Source organism: Acaromyces ingoldii, assembly GCF_003144295.1.
Source record: "Acaromyces ingoldii strain MCA 4198 unplaced genomic scaffold FA10scaffold_1, whole genome shotgun sequence".
Taxonomy (NCBI): Eukaryota; Fungi; Basidiomycota; class Exobasidiomycetes; order Exobasidiales; family Cryptobasidiaceae; genus Acaromyces; species Acaromyces ingoldii.
In genome coordinates this window covers 1160948-1176734 of record NW_020290247.1, presented here as the reverse complement: position 1 = coordinate 1176734, position 15787 = coordinate 1160948, and the positions used below count along the sequence as shown (strand labels likewise).

At 57.5% G+C, this 15787-nt stretch overlaps 8 protein-coding genes across 8 annotated transcripts; 4 read left to right on the top strand and 4 right to left on the bottom strand.

Annotated features, from left to right (window-relative positions):
* Nucleotides 1-128: 128 nt before the first annotated feature.
* Nucleotides 129-1187, bottom strand: FA10DRAFT_263773 (hypothetical protein). Its single transcript, XM_025520365.1, has 4 exons — nt 1063-1187; nt 711-938; nt 591-638; nt 129-522 (listed from the first exon to the last, which is right to left on the bottom strand). The coding sequence occupies exons 1-4, from the start codon at nt 1112-1114 to the stop codon at nt 278-280; spliced, it is 573 nt and encodes a 190-aa protein (XP_025380266.1). The 5' UTR covers nt 1115-1187; the 3' UTR covers nt 129-277.
* Nucleotides 1188-1421: 234 nt separating this feature from the next.
* On the top strand, nt 1422-2801 carry FA10DRAFT_263772 (hypothetical protein). The gene is made up of 3 exons (XM_025520364.1): nt 1422-1819; nt 1892-2176; nt 2255-2801. Exons 1-3 carry the CDS (start codon nt 1433-1435, stop codon nt 2693-2695), a joined length of 1113 nt encoding a protein of 370 aa, XP_025380265.1. The 5' UTR covers nt 1422-1432; the 3' UTR covers nt 2696-2801.
* Nucleotides 2802-2814: 13 nt separating this feature from the next.
* Nucleotides 2815-4544, bottom strand: FA10DRAFT_214687 (amidohydrolase 3; the record flags this gene model as incomplete). The annotated part of the gene is made up of 2 exons (XM_025518479.1): nt 2815-3826; nt 3889-4544. Coding segments are annotated over 2 exons (1668 nt in total), but the record flags the coding sequence as incomplete, so codon positions are not given.
* A 725-nt stretch (nt 4545-5269) lies between these two features.
* FA10DRAFT_263771 (hypothetical protein) lies at nt 5270-6243 on the top strand. The gene is made up of 3 exons (XM_025520363.1): nt 5270-5462; nt 5522-5594; nt 5654-6243. Exons 1-3 carry the CDS (start codon nt 5426-5428, stop codon nt 6072-6074), a joined length of 531 nt encoding a protein of 176 aa, XP_025380263.1. The 5' UTR covers nt 5270-5425; the 3' UTR covers nt 6075-6243.
* A 366-nt stretch (nt 6244-6609) lies between these two features.
* FA10DRAFT_257439 (hypothetical protein) lies at nt 6610-7329 on the top strand (the record flags this gene model as incomplete). The annotated part of the gene is made up of 2 exons (XM_025519858.1): nt 6610-6646; nt 6725-7329. The coding sequence occupies 2 exons, from the start codon at nt 6610-6612 to the stop codon at nt 7327-7329; spliced, it is 642 nt and encodes a 213-aa protein (XP_025380262.1).
* Nucleotides 7330-7933: 604 nt separating this feature from the next.
* On the bottom strand, nt 7934-8804 carry FA10DRAFT_223303 (Ctr copper transporter; the record flags this gene model as incomplete). Its single annotated transcript, XM_025518577.1, has 4 exons — nt 7934-8050; nt 8116-8189; nt 8430-8677; nt 8737-8804. Coding segments are annotated over 4 exons (507 nt in total), but the record flags the coding sequence as incomplete, so codon positions are not given.
* A 492-nt stretch (nt 8805-9296) lies between these two features.
* On the top strand, nt 9297-10673 carry FA10DRAFT_298496 (hypothetical protein). The gene is made up of 4 exons (XM_025524606.1): nt 9297-9513; nt 9582-9892; nt 9955-10144; nt 10213-10673. Exons 1-4 carry the CDS (start codon nt 9312-9314, stop codon nt 10443-10445), a joined length of 936 nt encoding a protein of 311 aa, XP_025380260.1. The 5' UTR covers nt 9297-9311; the 3' UTR covers nt 10446-10673.
* Nucleotides 10674-15403: 4730 nt separating this feature from the next.
* FA10DRAFT_263768 (hypothetical protein) lies at nt 15404-15779 on the bottom strand. Its single transcript, XM_025520362.1, has one exon. It carries the CDS (start codon nt 15694-15696, stop codon nt 15514-15516), a length of 183 nt encoding a protein of 60 aa, XP_025380259.1. The 5' UTR covers nt 15697-15779; the 3' UTR covers nt 15404-15513.
* Between the last annotated feature and the right edge of the window lie 8 nt (nt 15780-15787).

The window sequence follows — 15787 nt, the reverse complement described above, 5'->3', positions numbered from 1 at the left end:
AAATAAAGCGCGAGGTCTCTCTCGCACAGGCGTAAGACTTCTTTCCTTCTTAGCCTCGCACAATCAATCAAACTATCTCTCTCACACGTGTCGCTCTTCGGCGTCGCCTCCCGTCAGGTCTCATCACTGTTTGCGTGGTCCATCAATCGTTCCAGAGATGCTTAGTACATTTCGACAAGAAGAGACGCGGTTGATAGTAGTGGTAGAGTGATAGCAGCATGTGCAGAAACAGACGCAGCAAGCCTGTTTGTGAAGTTCCTTTTGATCCCTTTTTCTCTTACTGAGCCCTCTCGAGCTTTCTCCTCTTTCGCCTCAACCTTGCCTCGTTCTCCTCGACGCGCTCGCGTCTCTCTAGCCTCTCGCTGTAGTACTGCCCGCTCTGCAAGATCAAGACGCCCACGAGAGCCACGGCAAGGACAGCGTTGGAGCTGGCCAGGTCTCGGAGGGGCAGCAGCACGTTGTCCTTTGGATCCATCGGGTCTGCCGCCGGTTGCGGCGACGTTGCGGGGAGCGCACGGAGGCCTGCGTGAGGATCAAAAACGTCAGCTTTCTACGCGCCGGAGCCTCTCGACGAAGATTCCGCAACTCACTAGGCACAATCTTTTGGAGATAGACGATGCCCGAAGCTCCGTAGAGGACTGCTCGAAGAAAGAGCTGGATGAGCTTCCTCGTGGAGTGGAACATCAGAAGCGGTATTCGACTGCACTCACAAAGACTGGCTCCATCAAAGAGCCAGTTGCTCTCTCGCCCACCCAGCACCTTGGCCAGAAGCATGACGCCGCCGAGCGTGCCGACGGCGTACTGGCCAATGGTAAAGTACTCTGGCATGCTGACAAGCGTGTGTGAGTAGTAGATGTGCGCCGACAGGAGCGACGGTCTCGTGACGGGCGATTGCCACAGCACCAGATGGTCTGCCGTCCAGTGCATGGCGAGAGTGCCTATCGATTGTCAAGCGACGCGAAAAATAGAAAAGCACGGTAAAGATGAGCATGGCGAGTAGTTGTGGGGGATCCCGCCGACATGGCTGGGGAAGGGGGGAGGATGTGTCTCTCCTCGACTCACCGAGCAGAAACGACGTCGCGATGACGACGATGGCTGTTGAGAGGTCCCCCATGTTATGCTCTCCCTCACGTTGCGCTTCAGTCTGTTCCGTATTTGTCCCCACCGGCGCCCGTCGTCTTCGTCGTTGGTCGCTCTTTGTCTTCCCTTTCCGAGCTCGCTCAGACCGAGCGGTAAAAAGAAAGCTTGGCCAAGGTTCGCAAGTCCCGACGCACGATTTGCCACGTGTTTAATTTCTCTGGCCTCCAGTTTTGAAAAGCGCCTACCTTTTCTCCGGCTCAAAGGCACCGGCTATTGATCGTCGCCATCTCCGCATCCATCTCGACTCGTCGCGTCCTCGCCCCATCTGAAGCGTGCTGCCAAGGAGAGCGACATGTCGTCTGGCGAAGCCAATCCGCGCCATGTGCGCCCAGAGATGGTGTCGTCTGCCGTCTCGTTCCTCTCGGACCCCAAGGTGCACAGCTCGACAGTCTCGCAGCGCATCAGCTTCCTCGAGTCAAAGGGTCTGAGTCCCGACGAGATCGACGAGGCACTCCGGCAGACGGGCACCAGTGGCGCCATCACCGCTGGTGCTGCTGCTCCCCACTCTGGACCGAGCCACAGCGTCTACCCACAGCAGCCACAGCAGCCGTACGCGCCCGTGTATTATGGTGCGCAGCATCAGCACCCTCCACAGCAGCATGACCGCGACTGGAGGGACTGGTTTATCATGGCCGTCGTCTCTGGCACAGTTGGCTACGGCATCATCCAGCTCGCAAGAGTGAGTCCATCGCTCCTTGCTCTTTCCTGCTCTCTCATCTGACCCTTCTGGCTCGCCTACTTCAACCCACAGAAATACCTCATGCCCCACCTTCAACCGCCGAACCAGACGATTCTCGAGTCGGATCGTGACGAGCTGACGGCCAAGTACGACGAGGTGGCCGCCCAGCTCGCCGCGCTGGACGGCGAGACAAAGGCCGTCAAGGCTGGCCTCGAGCAGCAGCGCGAGGCCGTCGAGCGCGGCATCAAGGACGTCGAAGAGGCCGTCAAGGTCATGCGCGACAATGACAAGCGACGAAACGACGACATGGATGCCGTCAAGTCTGAGGTTGACTCGATGAAGGACCAGCTTCCTATGGTGGGTCTCATTTCGCCTCCCTTACCCCCGGCCTGTGGGCGCATCAAGACGCTGACGTGGAGTGTTACCTCGAAACAGATGTTTGAAAAGACGCGCGAAGCGCAGGCGGCGAGCCTGGCAGACCTGCAAAACGAGCTCAAGTCGCTCAAGGCGCTCTTGAACTCGTCCAGAGGTGCCGCCGGCAGCTCCCGTCCAATGTACGGCATCGGGGCAGGTGCTGGAGCTGGAGCTGGTGGTGCTGCCTCCCCCGGTGCATACGCCGGCTCTTCCTCGACACCCACACACGAGCAGGGGAGGGCGTCTCCCTCGCTCGGCGGGAAGCCTTCGATCCCTGCGTGGCAGCTCGCGCCCGACGCTGCAGGCACATCCTCCCCCTCGCCCTCCAATGAGGGGAGCCTCGGGGCTGCACCCAACGCAGACGAGCCCAAGGGCACTAGCACGGCCGATGCGGGTGCCGAGCATGCAAAGGATGCCTCCTCGTCCACGCCAGCAGCAGAGGGCTATTCTGTACCAACTTGATTGTCTTCACTGTCACAATACTATCTCTCTTTGGTGCTCTTTTAGCTAGCTTGAAATCTATTTCTACAAGAGAAGGACAGGAGGAAGCCTTCCTTCTTTTGGCCCCTGTGCGCAGCCTGTCACTTTTGCCAGACGGGTTTCCCGTCAATGAATGTCGCCAAGACGACTGCCTCGCGCATCTGCCCCGCCGTCGTCTTGTCCGTATCCATGACATCGCGGTCGACGAGGACAAAGTCGGCGCGCTTGCCCGCGGCCAAGCTCCCACCGACGTGCTCCTCGAACTGGGCATAGGCCGGCGCCACTGTGAAGCCGTGCAGCGCCTGGGGCCTCGTCAGGCGCTGCTTGCCAAACCACGCCGTGCCTTTTCCCCACGGCGAGCTGCCCTGGGGATCCATGCGCGTCACGGCAGAGTAGAAGCCATGGAACGGGTTGGGCAGCTCGACGGGAAAGTCAGACCCGAGGGCCAAGGTGTAGTGGGGTGCGCTACCGTTGCCTTGCAGAAAGCCGGACCAGACGTAGGCGCCCTCGGACCTTGCGTGGCCCAGGCGCGACTCGACGTAGGCCATGTCGGAGGTGCAGTGCGTGGGCTGGACAGAGGGGATGACGCCCAGCTGGCCAAAGCGGGCAATGTCGGCCGTGCGCACGATCTGGGCATGCTCGATTCGAAATCGCTCGTCTTTTTGCTGCTGCTGCTGCTGCTGCTGCTGCTGCTGCTGCGACTGCGACTGCAGCGACTGCAGTGACAATTGGTCGGTGCGACGGGTGCCGTCGCTGAGAATGGACTGGTAGGCGTCGAGGACGAGGGTGTTGGCGCGGTCGCCGATGCAGTGCGTACCCACCTGCCAGCCTCGGTCGGCCCAGTAGCGGATCAGCGGCTCGATGTCGTCTTCAGGGATCAGCATCAGGCCCCGCTCGGCCGGTCGATCACTGTAGGGCTCCCACATGGCCGAGCCCCAGCTCCCCAGCGCGCCGTCGGCAAAGAGCTTGACCGTCCGCACCGTCAAGCGGGACTCGGGTGTGGGCAGCAGCGGGTAATCGTGCGACGCAGCGAGGTCGGCGCAGCGCGGCTGGCCAGGCGGGCAAGCGAGCATGCCGTAGATGCGAAGGGGAAGCTTCCCCCCTCGGTCGACACTGCCAGACAAGCCGTCAGATAGGTAGAAGGCTAAATACGAACAGGGAGAACAGGCACGCACCCTCGCATATAGTCCAGGCTGGCTATGTCGACAGCCGCATCGCCGACGCTGGTGATGCCAACAGAGAGGAGCGCGTCGGCAGCCATGGCGAGAAATCGACTACGATCCTCGTTGGTCCATTTTGGAATAACTTTGTAGGCAAAGTCCATTGCCTTGTCAATAAGGCATCCCGTCGGTTCGCCGTGCTCGTCTCGAATGATGAGGCCACCCTCGACGTCGGTGCCGTTTGGAGGTAGCACTTTGGCCTCCTCCAGGGCCTCCAGGGCCTTTGGCGAGAGCCAGAGTGCGTGCACATCGATCCTCCTCAGCGCGATGCGACGGGACGCAAGAAGAGGTGAGGAAGCGACGAGGTCGGCAGCCGTCGGAAACACGGCCGGGTCCCACTTTGTCTGATCCCAGCCGAGCCCTTCGACCCATTTGCTCTCGTTCTCGAGAAGATCTGCGCGGCTTTCAACGTACTGTTCCAGTCGCTTGATGATCTCGCGTATGGAGGTAGCACCGACGAGATCGGCGGCACCACGGGACCAGCCAAGGTCGAGGATGTGGCCGTGGGCATCGTGGAGGCCAGGCAGGACGACGTGGCCGGGCTGCAAGCTACGGACCTGGCAAGACGAGCCAGCAGCTGTCTGGTTGTCACACCAGGCGCTGACTTGTTCCTCGCTACCGGTCAAGGCGATCTTTTTGGTCTGTCCGTCCACAGCAAAGCACGAGATGGAGACGGCTGCACCTGTCAAAGGATCCACGTCGCCAGTGTAGATACGGGCCCGCTTCCATAGAGATGATGGCAGCGAGAAGATACTATTTGCAGAGCTGGCGCAGATGGTATAGCTGTCGAGTTCAGAGAGCCCACGAGTGGCTGCGTGGGTGTCTGGAGGAGAAGCGAGGTAGAAAGAGACGAGGGCCAAGATGGCTCCCAGACCAGCCAACGCAAAGAGACAGCCCATGGCTGGTAGCGATGAAAGCAGCTTAAGCGCCACCTGCCTGACTGAGCGCTCGTCTATTCTTCCATGATCGGGCGGGGAAAGGAGCTAGGACGGCGGACGTCCGAGCGATATATGAAGAGGAGGAAGCTTTAGTCTGACGAGGAGCATGAAATTTTTAAGCTCAATGGCTCGGTCGCGTGGACTGCCAGAGTGATCCGTGCACACCGCGAGCACGGGCCAGTCGTCTGCCCGGTATCCCCACACCAGCTAGACTGACAGACAACCTAGGATAAGATACGTAAGGTGGCTTGTCCGTGAGGAATGGAAGTGGGCTCCCAAAGGCCCAGACAGATTCGAAGGTCGGTGAAATGCAAGAAAGCCTGGTGGCGCTGTGGGCGCGAATTACAAAATACTTCGAGTGTAGAGTGTGTGTCCGTGCGCCATTGCCCTACAGGGTCTGAGATGGGAGGAATGAAAGCCGAGGGCGAAAGTGGGGGCAGCCCAACCAGGCGCGGCGGGCTGCTACTACTGCTGTTGCTACTGCTGTCCGAGTTCGGTTCCTTGACCAATCCACCGCCATCCACTGTATCTCTCCTCAAGAAAGTCGACACAGAATGCCTGCTGAACAGCTTGCTGGTCATCCCATTGCTAGTCAGTCCAAAGCGTCCCTCTTGAGCTTCCCTGGACATTCTGCTGATCCGTTATTGCAGTCCGTGTTGGTGGCAGGCGCATGAGTCAAAGCAATCCACCCGTCCGCAGTCCCTCCAACAAGTCCCAGGTCAGGTGAGCTCGTGAACAGCAGTCGCAGAGGGATAGGCGGTAGCGACTGACCCAGGCAACAGCCAATCGCCCTCAGCATCGCCAGAGGATCGCAACGCCTCGACGGGTCGCGAGCCCGTGCCCGACTACCCACGTCCTGCTGGCCCCCCAAGTGCGAGTCCAAAGGAGACGGAGCCCCAGGCTACGGCCGCGGCCACGGCCACAGCCGTGCCCACGCTGGAGCGCGAACGCGAGGAGGAAAAGGAAGAAGCCCGCCGCAACGAGCCTCGCAATCGCCAGGAGCGTCGTCGCCAGGAGCGCAACAAGAAGACGAACGACGAGGACGGTGGCGGCCATAGGAGGCAGCTCTCGTACGAAGGCAACAAGCTGTGGCAGGACCCCAAGCAACACAGTCTCAAGACGGCCAAGGACAACCTCAAGAGGACCACCATCGGCACGGCCGGTACGAGGATTACGCAGCCCGTTGGAAAGGGACTGGCCTGAGATAAGGATACGCCACGGCTATTGGGATCCAAGAGTCAATGCATAGCAGAAGACCCTCTTGAAGACAGTTTCGAGCAATTCAATAATAATCATCTATGTCATGAAGCTGGCAGGGCAAAGCGCTATGACCTTGGTCCAGGCCTACCTACGTTTACATTTGCTTGCTTGCTCTTCATGAATTATGTATCCTGAAGGGAGTCAAATCAGCTTTCGAAGTCAGGAGACGAGGCGTCGATGCCAAGTGAGCAAGTGGGGATCAGACTGTTCTTCGAAACTGCGGAATCTCTTTTTCTTCCTCTCTCCATAGGCCCGTGAAATCTTTGGTCGTCTGCTTGAGTGGCGCCAAAGGTACGGCAACCCACTGTTCATCACCACTCAGAGCAAAGACAGCTCACCTTATATAAAGGGAGTCCTCGGCAGGATGCTCTTCACTCTCCACGTACCCTCGCTCGTTTCGTCCTTTCAAGCTGGTCTTCGCTCCAACGTGGACGGACTGCTCCCTTTTGCCGTCTCCAAATCACGCAACTTCATTGGCATGCCCGTCTGCGCAATCATCGGACACCCAGTCGCCAGTAAGTGCATTGATTTCCCTTGTATCTTCCCTCTTTCGGGCTCTCACCGTCACCACTTGACTGAAGCGCAACCCACAGCTCAACTATGCAGCTGGGGTTATGAAATCTACGATGTGCCCTGCGAAGAATGTCCCGACATGTTCGAGTCCGTCGTCCGCGTACGCCTCTCCGAACGCTACTGCCCCATATGCTGGCCTCTGTCAACCTCAGCGCCAGCGCCTGTCCCTGCTTTTCAGGAGGAAAACGAGGCGCACCCGGGCACCTTTGGCCCTTGTTTGCCTATCCAGGTAGAGGTCGACATAGGGTACGGTGCAGGAGCCGACACCGTCGAGCACGTCGATCACATCCTCGACGATTTCTTTGACGAATTCTACGAAGAACAGGAGATGGATGAAGAAGACGATCAGGGGAGAAACATCGAACAGAGCATTAGGAAAGCGAAGGAAGAGGAGAACAACGAGGGGAGCACGGTGAATACGCAGCAGGAAGAAGCTGGGGGAATGGGGCTGAGTAATGCAGAGGAAGCAGAAGAAAGAGAGTTGCCAACAGAACTAGAAGAGGACGAGATGCTCGACTTCGAACCTGTGAAACCTCGCAACCGTCGTCAGCGTCGGCGGCAGGGGCGCAACTTCAGATCGGAGCTTCCCAATCGTGCTGATGAGCCCGAGCTAGAGGCCAGGTAACAGAATTGTCTTTAGCTCGCCAGGACCAGGATCATGCAACCTCCCGGCAAGGGCCTCAATTTGGAAGAAGCTTTGCTTGTGTGTTTGTTCTCGTGTAGCACCACAATTGCTTCGAAAAATGTGTAGAGCTCTGCTCCCGTCCGCTCGCTAATAGCTGCGCAGATGCAAGTGAAGACGAGCAACCAGAACAGAAAGAGCAGAAAACAGCTTGACCTTGAACTACTTAGCGCCACTGTCGACAAGATGAGTGTGAGCTAGCGGCACGACGCTTCTCTTAGCAAACAAAAGCGAACGTACGGGGAGGAACCGACTGCTGCTAGATCTGAGCTTGATCACTCATGCAATGAAATGTTGGGATAGATCTCAAACCCGTGACGATCTTATTACTCAGTCCAGAAAACAGCAACCATACAGGAGCCCATCAATTACAGCAAGCTCCGCTCCCATTGCCGTACAGCTCGTGTACCTGATGTTTGCGTCGCGTGATGTTCTCTGTGAGGGCCTCCTGTTGTGCATGTCCCTTTGCACCTCCTTCGCTGGCCGACAAGTTGTGGTGTTCCGACGTAAGCTGCTCTCCGAAGAGATGCAAGTCGTCGGCAGAGTCATCGAGGGCGAATGAAAGCGTGTCCCAGGTGCTGAAGAAGTGGCCGACGAGGCCACCGAGGACAATGCTGATGAGAATGTAGCCGTTGTACGACATGGCGATTAGCATGACGATGTACTGCAGCGTTCGAGTCAGTACACACAACACAACGAATGTGCGGAGAAGGGGCAATAGAGACTCACTGCGCCTGTAAACTGGATCGCATAGACCAGGCTGCGGATGGCCTGTTGGAGGACTGAGGGCCGGAACATGGGGACTGGTCGGTCGGCCCTCAAGGCCCTGCCGCCAGCGCTCCTCGCAGGCAGGCCAAAGAAGGCCCGCTCGAGCTTCGATATTGTGTTTGCTCCTCTGGGCGCAGGTGGCAACGACGCAGAAGACGCTGATGCGCCTTTGGACTGTGCGTCTGTGCTATTGAGCTGTGCAATGCCTTCCTCTTGGTCGGCCACCTTCTCGCTGCTCGAAGCCGATGTCACCGAAGCAGCATCGTCGCTCCGACAGCATGCCTTCGTGGTCTGCATCCTCTTTCCCGCCCGGTTCCCAGCTCTGTTGAGGTTGGACATTCGTTGATGATCTTCGAGGGCTTTCCTGACGATGTATCGATCCCACTCGCGCCCCCACCGCCGCACGCTCTCAATGACGACGACAATCAAGAAGACACCAATGCAAGTGCCGGCAAATTGTGCAGCCGTCGAGATATGCCAAGAAGACGTCAAGAAGCAGGATCCAATCGTCTCCCAGTTGCCCCTGTTTGATCATGGGTCAGTGCGCGTAGTCAAGGGTGTGAAGGACGCTTGAGGACTCACAACATCGACATCGAGCAGCTTCCGGACGACATGTCCGTGCTGTCCATGTCCATACCAGACATGCTCATAGACATTTCGCTAATGCTGCTGGTGTGAGGGACCTTGTGCTAAATTCTGAGAGGGCGTCTTGCTATGAGAAGCGAAGAGTTGGTTGAAGGGAAAGACAGGAAGGGGCCAACGAGGGGCTCCACCGTCGCGGACGCGGCGTTCAAATTGTGGCGGAGCGGCGTGAATGAACGGGGCGATGTGCGATGCGGGCGCAGACAGCTAGGCGTACAGAACTCTGTTGACGGCCACTGGAGTCGAAGGTGGAAGTCGTGTGAGGATGGCTGGTGGCAGCAATCACTGTTCATATCAGTCCTGATCCGATTTCACTCAGGTCCCAATCTCGGTGCATTCTTTGCCCTCTATGTCTAGGAGAAATGCCCCGACGCAGAGCCAGGGCGGTGGTGCCGTTCAAATTAACAGCTCGGCGCCTTTTCCCCTTCCAGTCACGTGTGAAAGCTGCCGACTGGCCGAGCTCTAAATTTTTGCTGGGCCCGGGCTCATCTTCTTCTGATGGTGATGGGTCGACGATGCAAGATGCGGGGCAAGGTGAAAGATTCGTCTACACCAAGCTCTCGAACCCGCAGAGGAAGCAAAAGAAGAGGAGACAGCCTCGGAGTGGAGCCGTCGAGCTGACAAAGGCGGAGCTGCTTGAGCGTCGGATCGAGATTGTCGAGTCGAAGAAGCAATGGCTGAGCGACGAGGCGACCCGAGTGGGCAAATCAATCCGAGGTGTGTCTGAGGCACGAACGACAGCTGGGACAAGGAAGGAGCATCTCATCTCTGACAATTATCCACAGCGTTTTTGCAAAAAGCTTTTCCAGGCACAGAGCAAGGGGTCAAGACGGACGACGATGACGCATCTTCCAGCGACTCCTTCCACACTGCAGAGGGCCCGTCTTCGCCCACCGAGGTACTCTGTCTCGGTCTCGGAAGCGTCAAGGATTCTCGACCAGCGCAGCTACAGCTAGCCTTCTTGCTCCTAATTGTCGACCGCTTTCTTGCGATTACAGGACAGGGGGCGCTGATGCAAGCATACGACCCAATTTGGGATGCTGAAGACAAAGAGCTCCTCGCTCACTTCGGCATCAAGAGCTTGTCCAGCAACGAGGTGAGCTCTCCTATCATTCATCTGCCTTTTGTTCGCCTTAATTGCTGAAATGACGACGAAAGAGGGGGGCATATCCCATCTCGAAGGACATTCCAACGCTCGTCTATATGCCTCACTGCACACAGAGCCTCTACGAGGCTCTCCTCCAGACGAACTGGACACCTGCACAGATTGGTAAATTATCGCTCCTCAGCAACGATCTCTCGCGATACGACCGTAACGCCGAGGAGAGCTCATGCACCACCCGTTTCGGTAAGTGGCTCTAAGTCCATTTCTGAAGACGAAAGGGCGGCCGACTGAGATGCGTCTCTTTCATCAAGCACGGCACATTGAAAAGATCGACGTGCCCACTCTTCCGTCGCCCAACAACGATGCACTCAATGATCTGGCGCTCCAGCGACTCGTCAGCGTACAACCTGCCGCCCCGTCGTCGTCGTCCTTGACTGACACTTTGGGCCGTCTGTCATTGAATTCGACGGTAGCAAAGCATCACGACTTCTGGACCCTGCCCCACCCTTTGACAGACAAGGATCACGATTCCGAAGTAATCTAAAGGGACATAGAGAAAGACATCCGGCCAATTCAATTTAGTCAAGGTATACGTTTGTGGCTTTAGAGGAACAAGAAAGTCTCGGTGGAAGATGAAGGGGGGCATGAGAACGAAAAAGAAAGGAATAAAAGAGACCAGTACGATGATGCAAAAGAAAAAGGGGACAAAAAAGAGAGGGAGGGAAAATTGAGAAGAGCAAGTCTTCATTCGAAGATTTGCGGATGTTCGATCATGACTGCATGTCCTTTTATCAGCAACTGTTGTTTGCTTGTTGCGGATACAAAGCCCACTCACATTCTATCGTCATCGCTTTCCCACCCATGTGGCTAAAGTCTTGGTTCGGATCGCTTGATCTGATCAAGGTAGCTGGAAGCGAACGAGGGTCAGCATAATCACCTCCACTGTGCCTGGTCACAGAGAGGGAAGTGTACTCACGGCCAAAGACGACGCCGAGGTTGCGTGCATTCATGCGGTTCTCGGCCATGCGGAGCTGCACTCGCGAGAGGTGCGCGACCAGGTAATGAAGCGTCTTTCGGTGCTCGTGCGGCAGCGCGGCGACAATGTCGCGCATCGTCGACTCCTTTGTTGTCTCGTCCATGCCCTTGTTCTCTGACACCTCGATGAATCGATCGTAGAGCCCAAAGGTGAGAAGCGGCTCGGGCAGCTCTCTAAAGTAGTTCTTGAGCACCGACGTAATGGCAGAGATGTCGTTGAAGCGATCCATGTCCTCGAGGTCGAATGGCTGCCCGCGGTCAAAGAGCTGGGTGATGACGCGCATCTGCGACGAGCCGCCTGACTTGCGATAGATGCCCTCGTAGTCCATGCCCATGGCCTCGACGGCCTGGACACACTTTTCCACAACGAGGGGCACATCGCGGCCTTCTTGCTTTGCCTGCTCCGACAACGCTTTTCCAAACATTGACGGGCCAGCTGGCTCCACATGCTCGTCGGTCTTGGAGTAGGGCTGCATGCACGAAATCGATAGGCTTTGCAGGCATCGGTGGTGGCACGCTTGGCCGCACGAGCTGCATCGATACTCTGACTGGCCCCACATGTTTTTCTGGCAGGCCAGACACCGAACCGGTCGGATGATGTTGAGAGGGTAGAAAGAGTGTTCCCGAACCACGATCTCTCCTGCGTCGCTTCGACCGCCACTCGTCCCATTGGTCCCTGCCCCGTTGGCCTGCGACCCACCTTGCTGCTGCTGCTGTGGCTGCTGCGCTTGCAAATGCTGTTGTTGGAGCTGTTGTTGCTGCTGTTGCTGCTGTTGCTGTTGATGTTGCAACTGCTGTTGCTGCTGCTGCTGCTGCATCGTCGTTCCAACAGACTTCTCGTTGGGCTTGGGCGGCACGGGGGGCGAAGCACCAACAGTCGACAAAGCCGAAGCGACATTTTGGCCAGCGCTTCTCGCCGTGTCGCCGAGCTTGGGGGCCTTCATCCATTTGAACTTCTTAGGTCCCGTCTCGACCTTGGTCACAGGCACAGGCGCGGCCCTTTGCACGGCGAGATCAGCGGCCGCATTGGAAGCATGGCCATTGACGTCGCCAACCAACGTCGAGGAGTCAGTCATCATCGAAGTGAGCGAAGGCGCATGACCTGGATGCTTGCTCTGCTTGCCAAAGCCAAACCCGAAGCCGCCGGTGCCCGCCTTGTTCTGATTGTGCACTGCTTGTTGCTGGAGCGATGACTGTGACGGTTGCTGACGATTCTGCTGCGTAGGCGAGGGTCTCGACTGTGCTTGGGCAGTCTCGACTCGGCGGAGCAAATGGGCCAGAATACCGTTGAGCTCTTCGTTGCGGGCATTGAGCGTCTGCGCCTCTTCGTTGAAGACGTCGCGCGACTGCCTGAGCTCCTCAATCTCACTGAGAAGGTCATCACGTTCCGAGACGAGTTGATCGATCTCTTTTCGGTAGCGTTCCTTGACGCCCTCTAGACGCAGGGTGAGATTGCGCTGGATGTTGTTGCGAGAGTCCTTTGCGGGTGCCGCTGTGGCCTCTTCCTGCAGTGACTTCCCATCCTGCATAGCGACGAGCTCAGCAACCTCTGCCACCGTCAGGTCCCTCTCCATTGTCAGCTTGGCCATCTCCCGCGTCATGTCCTCAAGATTCTCCTTGACACTGTGGCTCTTGCGCTGCATGCTCTCTCGCTGCCTTTTCTCCGTCGTCAGCTCGGCCAACTTGGTGGCTTGCTCGGCCAGACGCTTCTTGAGCGTGAGCATCTCCATTTCGGCCTCGTAGCGTGCCTGCACTTCTGTCTCGTACTCTTCGCGCGCCGAAGAGAAGCTATGAGCGGCCTGTTGGCTGGCCCGGCGGATCTTGTCGTACTTGCGCTGGAGAACCTTCATCCGCTGTCGTGTCGTCTCGAGATCGCTTAGGATTGTCTCGACAAATGAGGTATCCATGCTGACGTGGCCATCACGAGCCTGCTTCATGGACTGTCGCATCCGCGCCGTAAGCTTGTTGAGCGATGACGTGGTCCCTTGGCCCTCATCCTCCTCGCCTTCGTCCTGGTCCTGATGCGGCGGCGGCGGCGGTTGCTTCTGCTCGGATTCAAAGGGACCTGTGTCGCCCTCCCCGCTCTCGTCAACTGCCTGCAGGGGCAGCAGAGGCGAGTCAATGGCATCTGCCGCCTTCGCCGGCATCTGCAGGTTAAGCTCCTCGGAGGACTCAAAGGTATTGAAAGAATCCATGAGACGAACAATGTCCGGGTCATAAAAGCTCATCGTCTTGGAGGACCGCTTCTTGTCGCTGTGGACACTGAGGCGAGAGACTCGCTTCACTTGGACATTTGCGCCAATAGCATCGCGAGTTGAGTCTGGCTCTTCGATGCTTCCTCCACGATCTGCAGTTGCGGCTGCTGCGGTTGCTGTACCCGACGGCCCTTCGGCAGGAGCAACATCGTCGGCGATGCCAAGACCGTGAAGAGCCTTATTGGGCGTCGAGGTAGAGTGACCTCGTGTACGGCCTGACAAGGCGTCGCTGGCTTCGGCTAGGTCTCGCTTGCGTTCCATCTCTTGCCGTTCGTTCCGCGCTCCCTCAAAGCCAGCCAAGAGGGGCGAGGTGTTGTAGCCGAGTTCGGCCGGGGCAGTCCCACTGGGGGCCAGCGGCGGCAGGTCGACGGATCGCTTGGCGGTCTGCGACAACAAGGAGGAGGATGCTTTTATGTGGTCAGATGCGAGCCGATCTGTGCCCGAGTCTGCCGTCGATGGCCGCCTAGAGCCGCCGCTACGCAGCTCGCGTAGTGAGGAAGGAGCAGGAGCAGCAAGCGGCCGCTTGCCGGTTGCATGCCCTGCCGAACCAGGTCGCGATGTTGCTGCTGCCGCTCTCGCACTAGGGTTCAAGAAAGGGCTGAGCGACGAGGATCCTTGATCGCTAGCTGAATGCTGTTGAGGTTGCTGCTGCTGCTGCTGTTGTTGTTGTTGCTCGAGCTGTGGTGTGCCAGGCGCACTTGATGACTGCTGCACAGCATTTCGATCCGGTGATGCCGATTTCGGCGGGGGAGCCTTGCTGAGGCCGGTGTCGCTCGATGGCATGGCTCCATCGAGGGTGGAAGACTGTGGTGCCGAAGCAGTCTCGCTCGTCTTTCGCGACTGCATTGGGAGCAGAGAGTCAGCTTGAGTTTGAGATTGAGATCGACATGGATCAAGGGTACATGCACTCACCTTACCGCCTCCTTGGCCCTTGGCTCTCCTCCCTTCAGCATGTCTTCTGCTTCTGGCCACCCTTTGGTTGTGGCACTTCATGCAGTAGATGCCCTGGCTCGTCTTCGCAAACACGAGCTCCTCGATGGGCTCGCGGCAGGAGCGGCAGGTGAAGCACGAGGCATGATAGGACTCGTCGCCAGTCATGATGGCTTCCTCCATGATGGGCAAGCCGCAGATCTGACACGAGTAGTTGCACTGGGCGCATATCGGATGGCCATCGGAAAGGAGCAGGATGTCGTCGCGGTCTGTCGTGACGAGGCTTTTGCACTTTGCGCACCGGAAGCAGTCGACGTGCCAGAGCTGAGTGCTGTGATTGGACAAAGTATCAGTAAGCATTGGCCTGCCTCGCACCACTCTGCAGCTCCTAATGGGAAGGAAGGGAGGGGTAAACACTTACGCAAAATGGATCACGCCAGCATCTGCCGAATCCTCGTCGATGAGCTTTTTGCAGCCGCCACAGATGGGCTCTGGGAACTCATCGTCGGGTGCCCCCTGGAATGATGCTGCGCCTTCGCCGCTATGGCCGATGTCCGATCCAGGCGTCACGCTCCTCGGGAGATCGCCGTTTGGCGACGAGGAAGCAGGGAAGCCTCTGCCTGCATGAGGCTCGAGCGACTGGGCTCCATTGAAAGCCGTTCGATTATTGAGCAACGGCGAGCTGGGGGAAGCGACGGCCGCCATGCTTGCTTCTGGGTTGAAAGCTGAAAGTGTCTCGAATCTAGTTGTGCGCCTTAGGTATGCTAACGAAGGCTCGGGTTGCCATGTGAAGCCTGTGGCCGTGACTGTCGAACGAGTGTGGGTGTGGCCTGCCGACGTGGACCGGCAGTGTCTGACGTGGGTTGCTCACCGTGATGTGTGCAGGCAGGATGGATGAGAAAGAGCGAGTCTCCCCTCCCCTCCTTCTTCTGTGAAATCCTCGAGTGCGCCCGCCGCCTTTTTCCTTCTTTTTTTCTCTTTCTCTCTTCGTTGCTCGAGAATGCCTTGGCCGCGCCTAGGAAGCCCGTCGCCGTCGATGTCGACGTCGCCGTGGCCGACTCTCCACCAAGTTCGATCCAGTCGAATAGCAGCGGAAGGTAGTCAGAAGCCAATGCGCGAGCCGCTCTTGGCCGTCGTGATTGTGGTGATTGATGGTTGATGCTTGTCGTGCGTGGTGCTTGCCTTGAAATGCAGGTGCCTTTTTTGGTTTCAGCCGTAAATTAACGTTTCTTGGCTCTTGCTATCCCTCCTTCTCCAGCACGGGAAATCGCACACATGCCAAATCCTGGTTAATAATGGTAAAGTAGCGTAGCAGTAGTAGCAGATTGCGCTAGAGACAAAAGAGTTCAAGCTGGCCAAAGCAAGCAGTTTAAAGGAGTCCGAATCATTACTCTACACTACGCCCACAGTTAAACTACCCATTGTTACACCAAATAAATGCTCTTGCTCTCTTGCGACAGCTTTTGCAGCACGTGGAAGGCAGAAGGCAGGGTGTTGGTGTGAGATCGGACGTTCTCCATCACAGTGATGGCAGCCAGCTGCGCTCTGGCGGGAATTCTTGACCGGAAGTGTCATTATTATATTACAAGCTCTCATGCTAAATCCACGGCCGTGGGCCGGACAAGCAAGCTTTTGTGCACTCCACGTGTATCGCTGCCTAGGGGAG